General features: G+C 33.4%; 1 protein-coding gene and 2 pseudogenes across 2 annotated transcripts; all 3 read right to left on the bottom strand.

The window, feature by feature from the left end:
- Positions 5,308–5,758, bottom strand: LOC107630465 (annotated as a pseudogene).
- On the bottom strand, positions 8,021–11,517 carry LOC107630462 (cinnamoyl-CoA reductase 1). Of its 2 annotated transcripts, XM_021118888.1 has the most exons (7): positions 11,185–11,517; positions 10,929–11,098; positions 10,646–10,837; positions 10,267–10,435; positions 9,610–9,796; positions 8,955–9,014; positions 8,255–8,393 (listed from the first exon to the last, which is right to left on the bottom strand). In XM_021118888.1, exons 1-6 carry the CDS (start codon positions 11,303–11,305, stop codon positions 8,999–9,001), a joined length of 855 nt encoding a protein of 284 aa, XP_020974547.1. In that variant the 5' UTR covers positions 11,306–11,517; the 3' UTR covers positions 8,255–8,393; positions 8,955–8,998. The 2 variants fall into 2 exon arrangements, with proteins under 2 accessions (XP_016189085.1, XP_020974547.1); XM_016333599.2 differs by lacking the exon at positions 8,955–9,014 and having other exon boundaries at positions 8,021–8,393.
- On the bottom strand, positions 13,917–18,999 carry LOC107630464 (annotated as a pseudogene).

The following is a 22,589-nucleotide window of genomic DNA, read 5'->3' as shown; positions in this document are numbered from 1 at the left end:
ACAATCCTTGTGGGATTGACCCTGACTCACCTCAGGTATTACTTGGATGACCCAGTGCACTTGCTAGTTCAGTTGTGCGGAGTTAATTTCCGTGCACCACACCCCCTGGGCACTGAACGCCCACCTGGCGTTTCACGCCAGCAGGGGGCACAAACCAAAAGCACGCGTCTCCTCCTTGGGCATTTAACGCCCAAACTGGCGTTAAATGCTAGTTGCAGCCCGTTTCACACCTCTCTGGGCCTCCAAGTGGATTTAACACTTCTTAGTTTTATTTTCTTTTCTTTTAGGTCTAGCATTTATTATTAGGTTAGTATTTAAAGGAAAAGATCACTTTGGTTTAGGATCTTCTTCCTGCCGCACTTTTCAGAACCATATTTTCTTTGTAAGTTGAGCAACTAAACCTCTTGGTTAAGGTTAAGAGCTCTCTTTATTTCTATGGATTAAGATTATTATTCTTCTATTTTAATATATGTTTGATTCAGTTCTAAGGACTGTTTTCGTTCTTAATCTTATGAACTGGATGGAACAAGAGTATGACCCTTTTCTACATGAGTTTTTGTGATTCTTGAGAGAGTTATCTCGCTTGAACTACAGCGTCAAAATACTCCTCCTAGACGGATAATCACACAACCTGATGGGGATAAGCAACATCTATTCAGTCGGGATTGGGGTGATTAGAGCCTTTGTGGTATAAACTGGATTTCTGAACTTCACCCTCTAATATGAGTTAAGTGACCGCGAAAGTGGCGGTCGACGATGGTTAGGGGAGATTAAATTGCTAAGAGATTAGGGTTTAATCACTAGTGGTTTGCCATAGAATGAATCATTCATTATTAAAATAGTTGGTAAGACGTTTTAATCCGGAAAGATAAACATCTCTGAGACCTTAACTGATTTCTCATCATTGTTTCATACCAAACCTTTACTTGCTTGTTTATCATCTTATGCGTTTACAATAACAACTATTTTTACTGTTTGCTTGACTAAGTCCAACAGGACAACCATTGCTTGCTCAGTCCGACAATCCTCGTGGGATCGACCCTCCCTCACTTGAGGTATTATTTGGATGACCTGTTGCACTTGCCAGTTAACTTGTGTGGGTCCACAATTCGCACACCATACTACTCACTATCCGGCAGTTCTTCACATTCTTCGCTACATCAAAGATACTCTATTTCATGGTCTTCATTTTTCTGCCCATTCCTCTTTATCCCTTCAGGCATAATCAAATGCTGATTGGGCGAGTGATCCCACTGATCGTCGTTCTACTACTGGTTATTGTTTGTTTCTTGGTGACTTTCTAATTCCCTAGCGAGCCAAGAAGCAAACTTTCACTACTCGATCAAGCACAAAAGCTGAATACCGTGCTCTCGCTGATACCACTGCTGAGGTTGTCTCGATTCGTTGGCTTCTCGAAGACTTAGGTACTCCTAAGTCGTCCTTGACTGATGTTTTTTGTGACAACCACAGTTCTATTCATATTGCCCATAATGATATTTTCCATGAACGCATCAAAGACATTGAGATTGATTGTCACTTTGTTCGGCAATATCTCCTTGTTGATGCTATTCGTCTCATAGCTATTAGAACTCTTGATCAGACTGTTGATATCTTCATAAAGGCTCATCATCCTACTCATTTTCGAACTCTAGTATCCAAACTCAAGATGGTATCCTTAACTTTCACTTGAGTTTGAGGGGGGGAGGATTTAGAGAATAATTAGGATCAATTAAGATCAGTTAGTATCATTTATATTTATATAGTATATCTATATATTTATTATAGAATTTTATGCTTTTATTACTTTGATTCTTCTAACACCTATATATATTTATATATATTGAATTTTTGAACACACACTTAATAATACAATTTTTATATTACTCTCTTATTTTTAACACAACTAAATTTATCTGATTTTCTACATTTAACAAGAAAATCTATCCAATTTTACTTTTAGCCTTTTAGTTGACAATATATAACATCCAAAATTTTATTAAAGAGAAGTATGCAACAAGTCACTTGAATTAATGAGTTGATATTAAGTGCATGTTTAACGTTTTTAAGATTCAAGACAAAAATATGTAAGTATTTTATCTTTTAAATAGAATTACAAATGCGATCGTATTGTATAAAAACTTATTTTGTATTGCATGGTATTTTTTAAAAAGGCTTTAATTATATAAAACAATTAATATAAAATAAAATGGTTACATAAATTATTAGTAAAAAATTTATTTGAATATTTTATGTTAATAACAGTTTGTAATATAATCTAAGAAAAAAAATAATAGAAGAAAAAAAAGACATTTAAATATTTGAATATTTTCTGTTAATAATAGTTTGTAATGTAATCTAAGAAAAAAATGCATGAAAAAAAAGACATTTGGACTCTTCTAGCACAAGAGTCTTTTTTTTTTCTTTCCTCTTTTAGGGATACATGGTTTTTTCAAAGAAAATGTGGAATAAGTTTGTAAAATTAGTTTTCTCAAAACTAATGACAGTTTTCCTCTCTTCTCAACTACTTTTTAAAATAATTGCAAAAGACACTTATTGTTTTCCTATGTTTTTACAAAAATGCATAGAAACAACTTAAAAAACAAAAAGTATTTATTTTTAAAAAAATCAATTTTAATTTTATTTTATACTGGAGCAAAAAACAATTTAAACAAACTAGCCCATTTTTAATTTTTTAAATTTGACAAACCTGTCTTTATAATTTTTAGGTGTATTTGATTTATAAATCATTATAATAATAATTTTACCTAATTTTCAACAATATTTGTACATATTTAAAATTAATCAAATTCTGGTTGAAAAAAAATAGATGTGTAACATTATCGACGTAAAACTTTAGGCCCAAGGCATGATTGGCTTAATACGAACAAATTTAAAGAATCTAGCCTTGGCCTAATAACTTATGTACAACGCTCGAATAATCAGTAAAGATAGACAGATCAAGTGAAATATACTTGAGACCGATCCAACTTGTGAGTAAGCCATTATCACCTTAATTCGATGGAGGAATCTTGCGCCCTAAGCGAGATTCCACCTACACAATTCGGCATTATCACCAAGGTTTGATTCCCAAATTGGATAACCACCCATAGCCAATGAAAATGGCCAACTGACAATAGGAACTCAATAAATTAACACTCAAGCAGGTTGGATCATTAGTCTTTAAAAATTATATCCTTGAGTTTGAGTTCATTTAGATCAACGCACACCTACTTACTGAAATGGCTATATATGGTTGTGCACAAGGAGGGTTGAATTGTGTTTGTATACTTTTTCAAAAATTTGAGTAACAAAAATAGCTTATCAATTACATCAAAACGTGATTTGGCAAACGTAAAAACAACTTTTGAGGTTTATAAACTACGCAAATAAAATAATTCAAAGAAGACAAGGTTGAGGAGATGAAAATAGATGTATAATAGCTCGATTAACAATGTCTACATTCAATACATAACAAAGTTGTGAATTTTACTTTTTAATAGATATTTACAAGATATTCTTTTCTCAAGATTTCTCTTACTAAAATGAATTATTATATTACAAGTTTACAACTGATCTAAAAAATATTAAACATTATAACCTCAAGTCTTTTGATGTAAAGCTTGACTTAGATCACCGTGAATTTAAGAATTTTAGATATTCTTAAAATTAAATCTTCTCAGGTATCACAGTAATTTAGATCAACAAAATGATCTAAGAACCTTAGATATTCTTGTTTTAATGGATAAGCTTGATCAACGATAGACGAGACTATAAATAATAAAAAGGTGTGTATTGAATACACTTTACAACTTTTGAGATTCATGCATGTTACAAATTATATACAGTGTATAGAAACTAACTTAAATTGTATTTATAAATCTGGTATGTGTTAAAGTAAATAAGATATAGATTACAAACTATGTAAATTATCTCTTTTAGGATATAAAGGGTGTAATAAACAAAGAATTAAAAAAAGAACAAACACTTGAAATGAAATAAGCATCAATTAGTTTTAATCCTGACTATTTCTTCTTCAAAAGTTCTCTCAATTTCTATTTACAACGTTACTTGATAAAAGCAATATTGGATACATTTTCTTCCTTCATACTAAACTGGTTCCAGTGGTAGAAATACAAGTTTTTTTTGTCCGATACAAATCATACAATTAGTAAACTTTTCTATATTAATAGCAAATGAATGAATAAGAAAAGTTTCTTCTAATGATTTAACTTGTTAAACACATTCATATTTTGAAATCAAAATGTATATCTTGAAATGGATATTTTCTTGAGTTCTTTCTATGATTTGTATGCCTTCTTGTCTTCTTGTTAAGAAGGTGAAGAGAAGAAAAAGCTTTAGAAAAATAGAAAAATTTTAGTTAAAAATTACAAATTTTCTCTGAAGAATAAAAAAATAAAATTAGTCGCATAATGAATTATGTAGATTTTTTAGGTGAATAACAAAGAAGAAAAAATAAAAATTTTAATCATATAATATAAAAATTTTAGTTGTATGGCACAATAATTATTTTGAATTGTGTAAAATTTTGATTGGATGACAAAGAAAAAAAATACATAAATTTTAGTTGCATAACATAAAAACCATGTTTTCTTTCTTTGTTTCTCTTTTAACACACAACTAGAAAATGGATAAATACAGACAGATTTATAGACAGATTTAGTCTTTATTACAGACGGATTTTTGGTTACCGACGAAATTACCGACGGATTTTGTCCCTCTGTAAAAGCCTCGTCGGAAATTATTTACCGACAGATTTTTTTCCGTCGGAAAATTACCGACGGATTTTTACTAGTTACCGACGGATTTTTCCTCTGTAAATTCTCCCTCCATTTCCTGAAGGCGACAAACTTACAGACGGATTTTTCGTCTGTAATTACAGACGGATTTTCAGACGGATTTTTCGTCTGTAATTACAGGCAGATTTTCAGACGGAATTTCCGTCTGTAATTACAGGCGAATTTTCAGACGGATTTTCCGTCTGTAATTACAGACAGATTTTCAGACAGATTTTCTGTCTGTAATTACAGATAGATTTTCAGACGGATTTTCCGTCTGTAATTTAAACTTTGGAAAATCATGATTACAGACAGAAAATCCGTCTGTAAATTTGTCTGTAAGGTAAAATAGAATTTTTTTTACTTTTTTTAATTACAAAATAAACTTGTTTTCATACAAAATAAATATAAATTTAATACAAATTTTTATCTAATTTATATTCGAATATTTACAATATTTCAAAAAATAAACAAATTCATCGTATTAAAAATAAACAATATTTACAATAAATTATTCAATATGAATTTAAGATACAGCTGAAGTGATTTCATTTGTTCTAGGGTCAGCACTTTCTAAAGAAACGCCACAAGGATCTTCTTTAACCAGAAGGGCAAGAACATTGAGTGAGCTCCATGTTTTTGTCACATTGCTGCTTGAATCTCCCAAAGTAACAGCAAAGACAGCATCAAATCCTCCTGCTCCTGGAACTCCAGCCAACAACACTCCTTCCAAGTTCAGTGTAGCATCTAAAAATTGTTTGTGATTCTGGTTCAATCTGCATGAATTGCAAGGAAAGAATAGTGATATTCTACCAGCAGATATAATTTATAATCAACATCATTCAAACAGAAGAAGCCTAATAATAAGTGCCAAATCAATGAAAGGAACTTACAGGAACACCTGCAGCCTCACCCATTAGGCGCATATGATATCTAATCCCAAGCATAGCTTCTTTGCACCTAGCAATGCTTTAATAACTGCTTCCTTGTTAGGTTCAGAAGCTTGCTCTATCCACTGTGAGAATTGCATTTTCAACATCAACACAAGAAGAATTTTCCGTCTGTAATAATTTGACAAAACGCACCGTTTTGTCTATTTAATTACAGACGGATTTTCCGTCTGTAACCATTTCTCACGGAAAAAAAATTAATTTTTCCGACGGAATTATCGACGGATTTTTTTTTCTGTCTGTAATTTATGTTAATTCATTTTTTTGGTTTTCCGACAAAAAATCCCTCTGAAATTTCTTCTGTATTTCCGTGGGATAAAATCCGTCGGAAATATCCGTCTGTAATAACTAGTTTTTTAGTAGTGACAATTTGTGTTTTATTCATAAAAAATTTATGTGTTTATTGTAAATTTTTTTATCTTTTTCCTTTGCAAATTTTTGGTTTCTTCTTATGTTTCTATTCAAAAAGGCTGTGTTTACCGTAAAAAAATTTCTGTGGTTATTATCATCTTTAATTTTGTATATTTTTTAATTTATCAATATATTTCTGTGTTTTTTCTTTGTTTTATCTTCAAAAATTTATGTTTACCTATAAAAAAAATTTTCTGCGTTTATCGTCGTAAAATTTATATGTTTATCGTTAGTAAATTTTTAATTTTTTACTTAATTTTCTTTAAAAAGTTGTATTTATCTTAAAAATTTTCTGTGTTTTTGTGATAAAACTTTTTTTTTCAAAAAGTTATATTTACTTTTAAAAAAGGTTTTATATTTCTTATAAAAAAATTTCAGTGTATTGTATAAATAATTTTTATATTTTTTTATGCATTTTGCTCTTTCTTTTTCATAAAATTTTTTACAATTTACAATGAAATAAACAAAAAAAAAAGAGAGAGAATATAAAAGAAGAATGGAAAAATTGAAGATGTAGGAGAAAGAAAGGAAGAAAAATTGAGAAGAAGAAAAGAAAACAGGAAAATAAGAAAATGAAGCAAAGAAGAATTGAAATTGGCGAAAGAAAAAGATATAAAAGAAGCAGGAGAAGGAACAAAAAGATGAGTAGACGAAGTTAAAAGTTATTTGTATGAATAAGATAAATAGAAAACATGTTTTGAGATATTTAGCTGGATTTAGTTATAAAAATTACTTGTCCGTTCAGTATTTTAAATGATAAGTTTTAAAATATTACTTTTACTTATAATTTATTTTTTAAAATAAAATTATCAATTTCAGTAATAATTTATTTTCAAGTTTCAACTTTTACCCATTATTTTTTGGTAAAAAAAAATCTTTTTTTCAATAATTATAAAACGTTATTCATGCACTGTTTACAATTTAGTTAAGTCTAAAATGAATAAAGTCCAATCTAATTCTACTTATCTAAATAAATATTTGACTCATAAGATATCTTCTAATAATCTAGAACAACTTTCTTAACAAAAAGGAACGATTATTCATTATAAAAGGTGGAACTATTCTAAAAAGTAGTTACTAATTTTATTGTAAATGCACTGACACCCTCGATATATTCAAGACTCAATCTACTAAAAATCTGCTTAAAACCATTACTAATTTAAACATTGAAATCCCTTGCAAATACCGTTCCTCATCTTCTCACGAAGAACTTAGATTGCGGCACCTCAACACCAACAAAAAAAGAAATTTAGATCTCACGTTCAAACCCAAAAACAATCCAGTTTTAGGTAACCTTCAGAACACATACTTTAAAAGAGTTTAGTCATTTTTAACCAACCACAAAAAAAAAAAAGGTATTTACAAATGGTAAGTTTTAAAATATTTCTTTCCTCATAATTTATTTTTTAAATTAAAATTATCAGTTAATATTTTATATTTCATATTTTAAAACCTTGACAATATAATCAAAATGTCTTTTTTTTATATATGTTGTTGAACAATTATTTAAAATTCAACTTTCATACAGTTAGCTCTTAATGATATTTATAGTAGAAAAAGTTCGTTCAATTAGTGTAGTTATAAAAAACTAAAGCTAATTTCAAAAGAAGAAACACAAATAGATAGATAATATTTTTTCGAGTCGATTTCTAAGAAAGAACACCAATATTATTTAAATTTAAAAATTGATCATTATAATGAACATCTAATATGAAATATTCAAATTGACTATCAAGTATCGAAAGTTGAATAAAAAATTATTATAGGGTCAAATTTAATAATTTAGTAGGGGCAAATAAATATTATTATTATATATTACTCAATAAAATTTCAAATTATAGTGGGGCACTTGCCCCACATATATTAACAAGAAAAAGATACAGTTCTATTATATATATCCAAAGGGAGTTAATGTGAGCATCAACTTGTCGGACACATCAACATCCCTTCCAAACTTTTATTCCATTATCTGCAACTTGCAGTACGAGTATTATTTCCTCCAATCTGACTCGGCAGTACATTCACTCTGTGTCATGAGTAAGAACATCCAAGTAAACAACTAAATATTTTCTCCTCTACTAATACTATGAATTAAAAGTTGGTGAATTTCTTTTCTTTCAAGCTTTTCACAGTCTCCTTGAGGCTCACTTCCAAAGGAATAAATTCAAGTCCCAAGCTTTTTGCCTTTTCTTTCGAAACTTGATATGTTGGCACATACGGCTTATCATCGGCAGGCCTGATGACAATGATGATAATGTTAAAATGGTATATGAAAAATCAACACAAGAAAAATTAGGATTTAAATTTTGTGAATGTACAACAATAGAAGTGGACAAAAATATCATATAAAATATAGGAAAAATATAGGTACCAACCTATTATCTGTCAATTTATTACCAACAATAATTAATTATTATATTTTAAACACATATATAAAGAGACACATCCAGAAAATATATCTGACACTTCTATTAAACAAAGACATAAAAAAAACATTTTTATTAGATACATTCACAAAGACACTTCTATTAAACACAATTATAAATAAGAATTGGCAGAAATTGATAGAAATGCTGTTGATAACGTAGCGGGATTATAAAACATATATGTAATCAATTAAGGAGTTTTGTATGAATAGTATACAAATTAGGAAATTCTTTTAAATATAAATTAGTTACTAAGGTGTGTTTTTCAAGAAAAAAGAGAAGCGAGATACAGATTCTTCAGCTTGCATAATAAAGAACATGCTAAGAAAAGAAAATAACTGAATGCTTAGAGATTAGAGTTATAACACCACCATTGAGAGTTGAGATTCTGCACGCTGAATGACTAAAAGTAATATCATAAATCACATGACCTACAAATTTTAAATTTAAATTTGAAGCAATGTTGAATTAAAGCAAGAGACTGCTACACCCCAGACAAGAAAAAGAAAACAGCTACAAGTAAACAACTAAAAAGTACATGTTCATTACCATATCAGAACTTACAGATAGAATAGATCTGATAAGAATGAAATTTATACGAGCTATCCTACTAATATTACAGCTATTCTTATGCCCATGCTTGACAACTAACTTCATTATTCTCACATACAAAGTTCATAAAACCTAAATCCAGCAACATTTTAATTTCCAAATTAATCCTTTATTCGGAAATACAAAGGCCCTTTAGAACACAGCTCTTCATTTGGACTGAGATATTCAGTTAAATTATCACTACAAGAATCAAGAGTTGTACTAGTTTTTCTCTTCTGAAACTTCCACACCAGATTTTCTAGACTTTTCCAATTGCATTTTGAATTGACAGTAAATAAACACTATATTGAAATCAATGATGAATCCTTTAAGTAGATTTGAGTTTTCAAACGAACAATGAAAGTATCAATAGCAATTAATTCAGAAAACAGGGATTATAAGCATTCTTGAAGGTAATCAAATAATTAAACTTACTCCTCTGGAAGGGATAATGTTGGGTATAAATCACGTAAAAGTTTCACAATCCCTGAGAAATGTTCTACTCTCTCTACCATGCAATATCTCCCACTAGCTGAAGGAATTTCATAAGCCTGGATATGAGCATTTGCAACATCTTTCACACTGACCCATCCAAAAGTAGCATTTGGAAATGTTTGTGCACCTGCATCAAGGATGTTAATGATTTTCTTCTATTCAGCACATGGAAAGGTCTTATCAATTGGAAAACCAAAAATAACTGAATCACACGAACAACTAATATTCACAAAAGGCAACCCGGTGTACAAGCATCTCACTTTAACACAGGGTTCGGGAAAGGGTCACACCTAACGTATAATGTACCCGGCCTAATTTGAGGTCACACAAAGACAACTCGACCATAAAGTAACGAAAGAAATAAACAACTCAAATACATGGATATTCTTATTTTCTCAATCTTTGTTGTCTTACTCTGCAACTTCTAGTTGCTATGCATCTAATTCAATCAATTGGATAATCATAGAGAGAACATATTGTCAACGAAGTCAACAAATATTTCGGTTAAATTCACACAATATATATTGTACTTTTATTTCCCTCCTTTAGTATTTCAATTTTCATTTCCATATGCAGGAAACAGAATTTTAAAATTACCATTAACCACATTCAAAACTCCAGCAGCACTTGTGTTAAGAACTGGTTGCAAAAGAGGTCCAATCACCATTGCTGGGTTAATAGTAACCAAGTGGATGTTGTTTTCTTTTGCAAATTTCCAGGCAGCATCTTCAGCCAATGTCTTTGAAAGCACATACCAGTACCATGACTGAAAACACAAATAGAAAATGGTATGTGTAAGCCAGAAAAAGAAAGGGAAAATGGGAAATCAAATTGCGCTGCAGAGTCTCAAATTTACAAGGAATTGAGCTTATTCATATGAAACAAAATCAAGTCAACAACACATGAAACTAATTCCACTACTTCTACTAATTTGGCCTAATTAATATGATAACAATTTTGGGGACATGGCACATACCTTCGACTCCTTACAGAGTTCTGGATCGGAAAACCAGGTCTCATCAACTACTACCTCAGGAGTCAGAGGCCTTCCATTAAATGTAACAGCAGCCATTGAAGAGGTCAAAACGACGCGCTTCACCGACTGCGATTTCACACATGCTTGAAGAACATTGAGGGTTCCGTTAATTGCTGGATCCAAAAACTCAGCCTGAAGAAACAAAAAGAAACGTAACGTCATGAAGAGGAGATAAGAATAAAAGACACAAATGAAATGTATAACAGAACGAATCGAACCGAACCTGTGGATCGTTGACATCATGATAAAAGGGAGATGCAGTATGAAAGACACCATCACAACCTTGAACTGCAGAATCGAACGAACCTTCTTCTAGAAGATTCGCCTTGAACAGCTGTAGTCTCTCTTTGGCGCCCTCAAGCTTAGTTAAGTGCTCTACCTTTCTCGGATCATCTGCATGTTTTTAAGAGAAACACATTTAAAGAGATAAAATACATAAATAAATAAAAAGAATTGATGGTAGAGTAAGAGTAACAGACTTGTGTCACGAACGGTGGCCCTGACAGTGTAACCGCGATTAAGAAGAAACTTGACGATCCATGAAGCAATGTAACCTGAAGCTCCGGTAACACACACCACCTTGCCGACGCTGCTGCTCATTCTTCAAAATTCTCTTCGCTACTTTGTTGTTTGCTCTTTATGAGTTGCATACTGCAGTCACTTGGGTTCTTTATATAGATACGAGTTCTAAATCTACTGTATGACTTCACAATTAAACATGACGCACGCGCTTACATGTCTCTCACGAATGCAGATAGCCATTAACAGTCCTAAGCACTTGTTACAGTTCTACATTCAATGAATAAGGGTGAGTTCATGTAAAATCATTCATATAGATTTTTCGAAAATAGGAACAGGAATCCATCTTTCATAAATGTAAGAGGAAATTACATCTACCTCCTCTAAGATACTTTAACATAATATGACTATTTTTAACATGACAGATGACACATGCCTCGTGTGAAATATCCAATTCACCCTTTCCCTTAAAAGTATTCTACTGTTCTTTTATCTTCCAGTGTTCTTGTCTCATTCAGTCATTGGCTGGCCAAGTTACAGATAAACAAAGGAAAGGACACTGACAAGAGAAGGCAAAGAAAAGAGAACTATCAGACCAAAAATCCGGTAAATCAAATTCTGAATTGGTCCAGGTTAAGCGGTCAAACTGAATTGAACCGGATCTATATATTGACCCGACGGATCAACGTCTTCAGCGCTTCCATGGTGCATGTGCACTGGATCACCACAGGAGGCAACTTTTTTAATTAATCCAAAAAATTTACCCAAAGAAAGGTCGAATCTGGGGCCTTCAGAAAACATTCACATTAGTTTTTGTTACCAATGCATCCATCATAGTTGTATCAACTATCAAAGTTAAATTTATATTATTATTATTTAGATTTTAATTTTATCTTAATTGTACATATGTATTTAATTATTACCGAATCAAATGATTCGGCAAACATTGAACTATTAATCTAGTAATTCTATAACTTAGCCAGATCAATTATCAATTTAATTCTTGATGGTAAAAAATAATTGAATTCGAAGGAGAAAGTTGTTCGAATTATTAAGTAAGCTTTCGGAAAAGAAGTTGGTGTGGAAAGAGACGTATTTGGGGACATTGAGTAAGAGCTCGATGGAAGATCTTTGAAATCGAAGGTTATTCTGCAACCGTCATATGATCGGATAAAAGAGTGGGAACAGTTACCCACGTTTTCGCACACGTGGGAGTGCCACTTCAAATTGATCGGTTAAGAAAATGGCTATAAATACTAGAAGACTCGAAGTCATAAGGGTTGAAACTTCATTTCAGAAATTACTCACACACACTCACATCCCAGCAACTTTTTGAGTCTGCTTTGAGTCAAATTTCTGTAGGGTTCTTTCCACTTGTTTTCATTTTTCATTTATATTTTCTGCAAAGTTTATTTTTCTTGCAAGTTTATATTTCAAGAAACATTTAACATTCCTGTCCAATTTATATTTCTGCATTGTTATTTTCGAATTCAAAGTCCTTTGATCTAATCGAAGGCATTTTATTACTTTATTTAAATTCAATGCAAAACATTTCAATTTTAGTCGATTTTATCTTCAAAACCTTTTACCTTTATTGTCTTTTCAGCCTTGTTTTCAAATCTTGTCTAATTCAAAGATCTTTGATGCACTTCTAGAAAGCTGATACTCGCAAAAAAGAGGAGTTGGTTTCGCTCCCAAACCATTAGAATCGAACCATCATCGATTTGCTAAAAATCAACAAAACAAATTGGCACGCCCGGTGGGACAGTTTTAATTTGAAGTGTGTCAAATGATTTTGGTGTCACTTAGTGTATGCAATTAAGAAGTGGAAGAATTCTCCACATGGCTGATGAAGTATCGAATGTGAATGATGGTTCGTCCACTAATGATAGTGCACCAGTAATTGTACAACCTTCAGACGTTACTTCATGTTCGGAAGGGGTGGTTATCAGTGAAAGTGTGGCAGTTACAAATGTGCAAGCTGAAAATAACGGACGTAATACTCGTCCACGTGGTAATCCACTACCGATTCAGCCCCAAGTAACTGCTGGTTGGCCTCCTTATGGCGTTCCTCCTGGTTATACTCCGCCAGTGAGTGGTTTTGTTCCTCCGATCCGATTTGGGAGCATAAATAGAGTAAACAATGGTCAAAATCCACAACAACAATCCAAGTTTTCTCGAGATTATAATGTGGGCTCTACATCGAATGCTTATAATTCAATAGTAGCATTTTGGCAACATGTAGAAGAAAGTCATCATGATCTGGTCAATCTATTGACCCAGCAAATGACCGCAATTCTGAATCCTATGATGGCTGATCACGAACCGAAATTTGATCGTCTTGCAAGGCAAGTCGAGCGAATTGCTTGAGTCGTTGATTATGATGATGGAGAAAAGCAGAACCCATGTTTCATGAGTACAAATGGTAATTTCCTTCTTCTATGAGTAGATGTATCAGTGTTTTCAACTTTCGTGGATAGAAATAATAATTTACTCTTGAAAAAAGAGATTTTTGTTTGAAAAAAAAGCCCTTTCCCAATGATTATAAAACATGCTTTATGCCTCTAAAAGAGTTTAGTCTTTTTAACCAACCATAGAGAAAAAAAAAACGTATATATTAATAAAAACAGGACACAATCCTATTATATGCAAAGGCAGTTATCGTGAGCATCAACATGATAACATAGACTCATATCTAACATCCCTTCCAAACTTTTATTCCATTGTCTGCAACCTGCAGTATGAGTACTATTTCATCCAACTTCCAAGTCTTATTTGACATACATTCATTGTGTCATGACTCATGAGCAATAAAATTAAAGTACACAACTAAACATTACCTCTACTAATATACGATGTATTAAAAGTTGGTGAATTTCTTTTCTTTCAAGCTTTCAATAGTCTCCTTGAGGCTCATTTCCAAAGGAATAAATTCAAGTCCCAAGCTCTTTGCCTTTTCTTTCGAAACTTGATATGTTGGCACTGACGGTTTATCATCCGCAGGCCTGATAACAACGATGACAAGGTGAAAAGTGAAAACGATATTAGAAAAATCTACTCAAGAAAAATTAGAATTGTTTCAATTTTGTAAATGTGGAACAAGTGGACAAAAACATCATCTAGGACACTATGTTAGAGTGACTATTCACCAACGAATTTCAACCTTGAAAGTCAAATTCGGATGACCTACACATGGAAAGTTGTCTCAAGAACATGTAACGAATGAATGAATGAATTTTGTACGAATAGTCTACAAATTAGCAAATTCTTTTAAATATAACTAGTTAGTAAAGTCTCTTTTTAAGGAAAAAGTGAAGTGAGATGCAGATCCTTTAGCTTGCATAATAAAAAACACGATAAGAAAAGGAAATAACTAAGGGATTAGAGATACCAACTATTGAAAGTTGAGACTCTGCATGCTAAATGACTAACAGTAATGTCAGAAATTACATAACCTATAGATTTTGAATTTAACTTTGAAACAATATTAACAAACATACAAACTAAGTAAAGCTATGATAATATTCTATTGCCTCATGTAAGTAAAAAGAACAAAATATTGTGCATTGCTATATCATAACTAACATTACAACATTTCTTATGCCCATGCTTGACAACTAACTTCATCTAAATCTAGCACTATTTCAATTTTGCAAGCTTATCTCCTTATTTTGGAAATACAAAGACCCATTTGAGGTCACTTGAACTGAGTTATTCAATTAAATTATCACTATAAGAACCACAAGTGCCAGTTGTCTAGTTCTAAAACTTTTGTGCCAGAATTTTTAGAACTTTCGAATTAAATTTTTGATAGACAATAAATAAACACTATATTGAAATCAATGAAGAATCTTTTAAGAAGTTTTGAGTTTTCAAACACACAATGAAAGCATCAAAAGAAATTGATTCAGCAAACATGGATTTGTATGTATTCTTGAAGGTAATCCAATAAGTAAACTTACTTCTCTGGAAGGGGTAATGTTGGGTATAAATCACGTAAAATGTTTACAAGCTCCGAATAATGTACTACTCTCTCTACCAAACAATATCTCCCAGTAGCTGAAGGAATTTCATAAGCCTGGATATGAGCATTTGCAACATCTTTCACATTGACCCATCCAAAAGTAGCATTTGGAAATGTTTGTGCACCTGTATCAAGGAGGTGAAAGTTTTTCCTCTATTAAGCTCACGGAGAAGTCTTGTCAATAGAAACACAAATATATTTGAACCACATAGGAGCAACTAACATTTAAAAAATAACTAAATATACAATCAACGACACATTGAAGAAAATCAATGAAATGTCAAGAGAGCAAGTAAAAGAATTTTTAGTACTCTGATTAATAGTAAGATTTGGATAAGCAAACTGGAACAGGAATAGAATGTATTACATGGGTGAGGTACAGAGGTATCAAACTCATTTAATACAGATGAAGCATTGCAGATAATAGAATTTTTAAAATACCATTAACTATATCCAAAACTAAAGTAGCACTTGTGTTAAGTATTGGTTGCAAAAGAGGCCCAATAACCATTGCTGGGTTAATAGTGACGATATCAAGGTTGTTTTCTTTTGCAAATTTTCAGGCAGCATCTTCAGCCAATGTCTTTGAAAGCACATACCACATCTAAAAACATAAATAGAAATCGGTATGTGTAAGCCAGAAAAAGAAAGGGAAAATGCAAAATGTCAAGCAAATTGAGCTTCTATAGCATATCATACACAAATAGGTATTACATTGTCTGGACACAAAAAGTATAGGGTAAGGAAAGGGTTTCCCATCAAAGGTTATGCCAAACCACAAACCTCAAGTTGCAATAACAGTGGAAATATATCATACCTACCAATAGATCCCTGTTGCTTTAAGCCCATTGATATGAGAAAACAGTTAATATGAGTGCATACAAGATTGAAACTCCAAGCTGTTTCTAAATAATACTAGTAGTCTAGTACCAAAAAACAATGAAAGCAGATTATAAAGCCACTGGATCATCTATGCACTAAAATTGCTGGGGCAGAGTCTCAAATTTATAAGGGATTGGGTTTATTCATATGACTCAAAATCCAGTCAAAACACAAAATAAATAAAACCTTAGTAGTCTTTGATTTTCTTGTTGGTAGGTGATGGCTCACATTTTGGGAAGAACTTTCGATGGTAGATGTTCGTCATTATTGTGTCTTTCCTTCTCTAACATATTTCTTCATTACATAATTCTCCTATTTACAATTTGTTACACTATCCAAGATTCAGTTTTCGTGGAACAACCATTTTCTTTTAACCCAGTTTAGGATAGGAAAATTTTGAATTTGAATAAATTGACAGTATAACTAGATGAAGAATCAATATTGCATGCCTTTGACAAACCACAAGGGTTCATTGAAGGTTAGAGAACAAAACACCTCAATATATAGGTACATCATTAAAATTAGAGCAAGAAATTGGGGTGGTTAATAACTTAATATTATGAATAAAACTTGAAAAGGTGTAGAAGTTTTAACAGGTGTTAAAGAAACTCCTTCCTCTCACAAAACCTATCTTAAGTCAAACCCAATCTGCCAAAAGTTAATGATCCCTATTCCTTCGCAATAAATTTATTAAGGCCCAACTAAATGTAGTACTTCCTATTAGATTAGTGGTTTGAGATAATCTTATAATTTTTCGTTTGGTGCCAACGAGGATAATAAGTGTGCATGAATTCAAAACCTTATGGCATATGAAACTTAGCTTCAAGCTGGCATAATTTATTTGTTTTAGTAAGCACAAAATTCAATAGGAAGAGTAACAAGGATTTTCAAAGCTACACCAAGAGAGAACTCAACACCAAACATAGAGTGGTCCTCAGGATAGGTTAGCAATCATTAGTTCTTGTTGAATTAAAATGATTTGACCCTTACAGCAAATAATAATGGTGGTGGAAAGACAATGTTCAAGAGAAGGTTAACAACAAAATAGAGTATTGTGAAATCTTGACTTATTGCAGTTAGCCAGGCAAATGCAGAGCATTTGAGGGATAATATCAATCCTTCCTCACCTAAATAATGGATATATGCAAGCTTTTCAAGGGAAGAAGAAGTAAAAACCAAAAGATCTAGCTAAATTGTTTTAAAGAATTTTGTTGGATTCAGAAGTTGAATCACATAATACAGGACTTCCATCAAAAGTAATACCCGACTCAAAGAAACTAAATTCAAACAATTCATCACTTTTCACCCAACGAGCAATTATAATTATTAAACTATTTATGCTATTTTTCATCCTAGGTCGAGAGATTTAAATATCTCGGTTGTATTATTCAAGACAATGAAGGAATAAAAAATGATTTAATCCATAAGATTCAAATGGGCTGATCAAAGTAGAGGAGTGTCTGACCAAAAAAGTATCTTTAAAATTATAAGTTTATTGCATTACCACCAGCTATGAACTACAGCTTAGTGTGGCCAAGTGGTCATACAAAAATGACATAATAATGAAGGAGGGGATTGAGGTTAAACCAATCACTATGGGTTGAAAGAGACCTAAGACGACTCCGGTAAGAGAGAGAGAAGTGTAAATGATCTAAAACATGTGGCAAGTTGCAATAATGTATTTAGAATTTATTTGGGTGTTATTAAATTGTTAAAAAAAAATTATTTTCTAAATGTGTTTAATAAAATTTTAATAGTAAAAATAAAAATATTAAAAAAAAAATTTAAAACTATTTTACTTAAAAAAAGATTTTTTGGAAAAAGCTCACAGTAGGATAAAATTTTGTTGGTGTCATTATCTATCGCACCTAATTTCAGTTCTACTAATTTGGGCCTAATAGGCATCATATGATAACAAATTTGAAGCTCCCAAGTGCTTTGGAGACAGAGCACATACCTTTGACTTCCTGCAGAAATCTGGATCGGAAAACCAGCTCTCATCAAGTACAACATCAGGAGTCCGAGGCCTTCCATTATGTGTAACTGCAGCCGTTGAAGAAGTTAAAACCACACGCTTCACAGACGGCGATTTCGCACATGATTGAAGAACATTTATGGTTCCCTTCAGCGCCGGATCCAATAATTCAGTCTGAAGAAACACAAAATAGAAATTCAATGTCATGAAAACAAGAGAAGACACAAAAAAGATGGAAATGCACAATAATGGAAGGAGCCCTAACCTGTGGATCCTTGACATCATTATAAAAGGGAGATGCAGTATGAAAGACACCATCGCAGCCTTGAACAACAGAGTCGAAAGAACCTTCTTCTAGAAGATTCGCCTTGAACAGCTGCAGTCTCTCCTTGGCGCCCTCAAGATTAGTTAAGTGCTCCACCTTTCTGGGATCACCTGCGTGTTTTTAAGAGAAACACATTTTGAAGAGAAAAATAATAAGAAGATAAAATAAAAAGTAGTGGTGGACTGGTGGTACGTACTTGTGTCACGGACAGTGGCCTTGACAGTGTAACCGCGATTAAGAAGAAACTTGACTATCCAAGTAGCGATGTAACCGGAAGCACCGGTAACACACACCAACTTGCCGGCGCTGCTGCTCATTCTTGAACCTGTTCTTAGCTGATTTGTTGCTTGCTATGCTTATCAATTCCCTCTCTGAGTTACGATAATCCACTATGAGTCCCATGCACCTGGGTTCTTTATATAGATACAAGCAAGTTCTAAATCTACTTTATGACTTCACACTCAACATGACGCATGCGCCTACATGTCCCTCGCGAATGCAGATAAAATTAACAGTCCTAAGCAGACAGTTCTACGTTCAATGAATGAGGGTGAGTTCATGTAAAATCATTCATACATACTTTTCTTTCAAGAGGCGGCTAATCCCATAGTGATTGGCCTTTTGTCTTCGGGCAAAGGCGCAAAGCTAGTGCTTTGAACCTACCCAATTCTCCAGTGACAGGAATCAAATCATTCATAAAATTAAGAAGCAAGTACAACCACCTCCTCTAAGCGATACTTTACATAACTCTCTTAATTTAACATGTAATAATATTTGAGAGATAATAAAAATTTATTTTAAATATTTTAAAATTATCTTATTTAATATTTATTAATTATTATTAAAATAATTATGTAATTTTATATACAATAAATATGTAATTACGAGTATTGTGTAAATAAAATTATGAAGGTTATATTATACTAAATAATTTTAAATATTGTTTCTACGACGTGTCTGGTGTGAAATATCCAATTTATTCTTTTCCTTAAAATTATTCTTTGGGTAAACTATTATTTTGGTCCCCTACGTTTGGGGTGAATTCTATTTTAGTCCCCAACGTTTAAACTGTTCTATTTAAATCCAAAAAATTTTTGATTTGCATCAATCAAGTCCTTCCGTTAAGTGGGTATCAAATTATTGACGCCGTGTCCGACGTGGCAAGGGAGAGGTGATAGTGGTTAATAGACGTGTAAGCCTTCCCGCCTTTGGACATAACGCATGCTGCTTACCCTGACTCTTCTTCTTCTTCTTCTTGTGAAGCACGAAACGCAAAGGAAAAGCCACAAACCCTATCGCTCGTCACTGAAGGCTTGCGATTCGCAGCCAGAGAAGTGACATTGTCATTCAGTAACGTTAAAGGTCCACAACAGTAGTGAGTTTGAAACCCTTGCTTTCCGGACGAAGATCGTATCAGGTATTCCGTTATCAAATCTTCTGAACCCATTTGGTTTTCATCTTAATGCGTGTTGATATGTAATGATGTATGTTGATGTGTGATTGTTTTGTTTTATAGTTTCATATTCGTTTCTTGTTCTATTTTGGAAGTTTTTATTTTGCCCTAGTAATTTTATTTATGCATTTCTGTTGTTGTTGGTCAATGTGAGAATTTTATGAAGTGTATTGTGTTTGTGTAATAGATTGTTCGAAAAATGAGTTATTTTAGTGTCAAGATACACCATGGGAGAAAGTTTGGGTTTGATGGTGAACCTTTACACTATGTGGGGGTGAGACTTCGATAGTGGACTACTGTGATGAAGATAGGTGGAGTAGGTTCGAGGCTATGGAGATAGTGCTCGAACAGGGATATGTGGTAGAGAACATCGCTGCAATGTGGTATAAGTCTCTGAAAGATGAAACAGATGTAGGGTTGAGGATGCTTCACACAGACAAGGATGCCATGGACATGGCTAGAATTGGAATGAGGGACAACATAGTGGAGCTTTTTGTTGTTCACAAAGATGCTGCTACTACTAGGAAAGGCTGCACTATTGAGGAAGTTGAAAACATAGATGGTGGTAAGGCTGTTGCACCCACTGCAGACACTATTGGGCCTGGTCCAATTGTGTTGTACAAGGCCCAATCACTTGCTCAGGCCAAGGTGGGTAAGAAGCCCAAGGTGGTGACAAAAGCCCAGAATGATGTGCTGGAGGATGGTGATGAAGAGAGGTCAGAGAGGTCAGATTTTTCAGGTGATGATGAATCTAAGGATGATGACTATCGGCCAGGAAATGATGATGAGGGGGGACAGTGATGAACAATGGAGTGAAAATAGCTCTGGAGATACTGATCTGGAGGTTGCATTTGATAACAACGATGATGATCGGAATGGTGATGGGGGTTTGTATGATATTGAAGTCACAACTACAAAAGATCCCCAAAGGCCGAAACAGAGTGTTCCAACTGAGAGAGAACAAGGAGAGCACAGTGGCAGTGTTAATAAGGGTAAGGAGCAAGTGGTGGCTGCTGGATTAAGGGATGAGGATGATGGGTATGAGAGTGAGGGGTTGTGGGATGTCCCTGTAAGTGATGATGAAGGGGATCCCTTGTTAAGGAGGTACCCATTGTATAAGAGTTTGAAGAATATGAAGGAGTATAAATGGGAGGTTGGGACAATGTACGTAGATAGAAATGCTTTTAAGAAATGTGTAACGAGCTATGCTGTGCACAGTGGCAGAGGAATATGGTTCTCAAAGTGTGATAACCATAGGTGCAAAGCTGTTTGCAAAGAAGGTTGCAAGTGGTTTGCTTACTGCCATAAGATGAAGAGAGAGGATACATGGCAACTGACCAGCTGTTACCAAAAACACACATGCTCTAAGGCAACCAAGATTGGTATAATGAGTCCTCAGTGGCTAAGTAAGGCTTTTATGAAGAAGATCTGTGAAAATCCGAAAATCAAGTTGAGAAGTTTGATAAAGAAGGCTCATAGCAAGTAGAATGTGGATCTCACAATGACCAAAGCTGCCAGAGTGAAGCAGCAATCCCTGGATGAAATTAATGGTACCTATGGAGAGCAATATAGGAGGATTCATGACTATGCTGCAGAATTACTGAGGTCTAATCCGGGTTCCACTGTTCAGATACAAGTGGAGAGACCTCCTGAATTTGAGCTAGAGACACCAACTCCTGGTACGGACATGAGACCACGATTTCAAAGGATCTATATCTGCTTGGATGCTTGTAAACGGAGTTTCATGGTGTGCAGACCCATGATCGGCCTTGATGGATGCTTCATCAAGACTCCATATGGGGGTCAACTTCTAACATCCATTGGATGGGACCCAATGATCAGATTCTGCCAATTGCCTATGCTGTTGTTGAAGCAGAGACGAAAGACTCGTGGAGATATTTTTGTTGAATCTGTGTGATGATTTGGGAGTTGATAAGATCAGATGGTGTACATTCATGAGCGACCAACAAAAGGTAACTCTCAACCTAAACTTGTATAATTAATTATGTCTTTAATTCATGTTGTGCTGTTATTGACTGGTGATGTTTTTAAATTCTGCTTCAAAGGGATTGATCCCAACCTTTGATGAGTTGCTGCCTGGCATAGACCACAGGTTTTGTGTCAGGCACTTATATAGCAACTTCATAAAAAGGTTCCCAGGTGTTCAGCTAAAGATGATGATGTGGAAGGCTGCAAAGGCAACATATGTCCAGGACTGGGAGAGGAGGATGAAGGAGATTCAGCAGGTTGATCAAGGATCTTATAATCATCTCATGGAGATCCTTACCAAGTATTGGAGCAAGTCCAGGTTTAATTATTTTCCTAGAGTTGATACACTTGTTAACAACATGTGTGAGTGTTTTAACTCTGTTATTGTAGAGGCTAGAGAGAAACCCATTGTGTCTATGCTAGAAGATATTAGGGTTTATCTAATGAATAGGTGGTCTGATAACAGACAAAGTATAGTTACATATGCCGGAAAAATTTTGCCAAAAATAAACAAGAAAATTGAAAGAGAGTTTGATAAGGGTGGGGAGTGGTTGGCCATATATGCTGGTAGGGACAAGTATGAAGTGTCTAGCAGTCAGGGTAATAGAGCCAAGTTTGTTGTGGACTTAAACTTACATGAGTGCTCCTGTAGAAAATTTCAACTAACAGGTTACCCTTGTGAGCATGCCATGAGTTGCATTAGGAAAATGTGTCTAG

This window comes from Arachis ipaensis, chromosome B03 (assembly GCF_000816755.2).
Source record: "Arachis ipaensis cultivar K30076 chromosome B03, Araip1.1, whole genome shotgun sequence".
NCBI classification, from domain to species: Eukaryota; Viridiplantae; Streptophyta; class Magnoliopsida; order Fabales; family Fabaceae; genus Arachis; species Arachis ipaensis.
Note: the sequence above shows the minus strand (reverse complement) of the source record. Positions and strands in the feature narration are given on the sequence as shown.

Excerpts from the sequence above, each read along its gene's own strand:
- LOC107630462 (XM_016333599.2), bottom strand. The coding sequence starts at position 11,305 with ATGAGCAGCAGCGTCGGCAAGGTGGTGTGTGTTACCGGAGCTTCAGGT. Across the intron at positions 10,838-10,928 it reads ATGATGTCAACGATCCACAG|GCTGAGTTTTTGGATCCAGC; the intron begins GTTCGGTTCGAT and ends TTGTTTCTTCAG. Across the intron at positions 9,797-10,266 it reads AGTTTTGAATGTGGTTAATG|GTGCACAAACATTTCCAAAT; the intron begins GTAATTTTAAAA and ends TCCTTGATGCAG.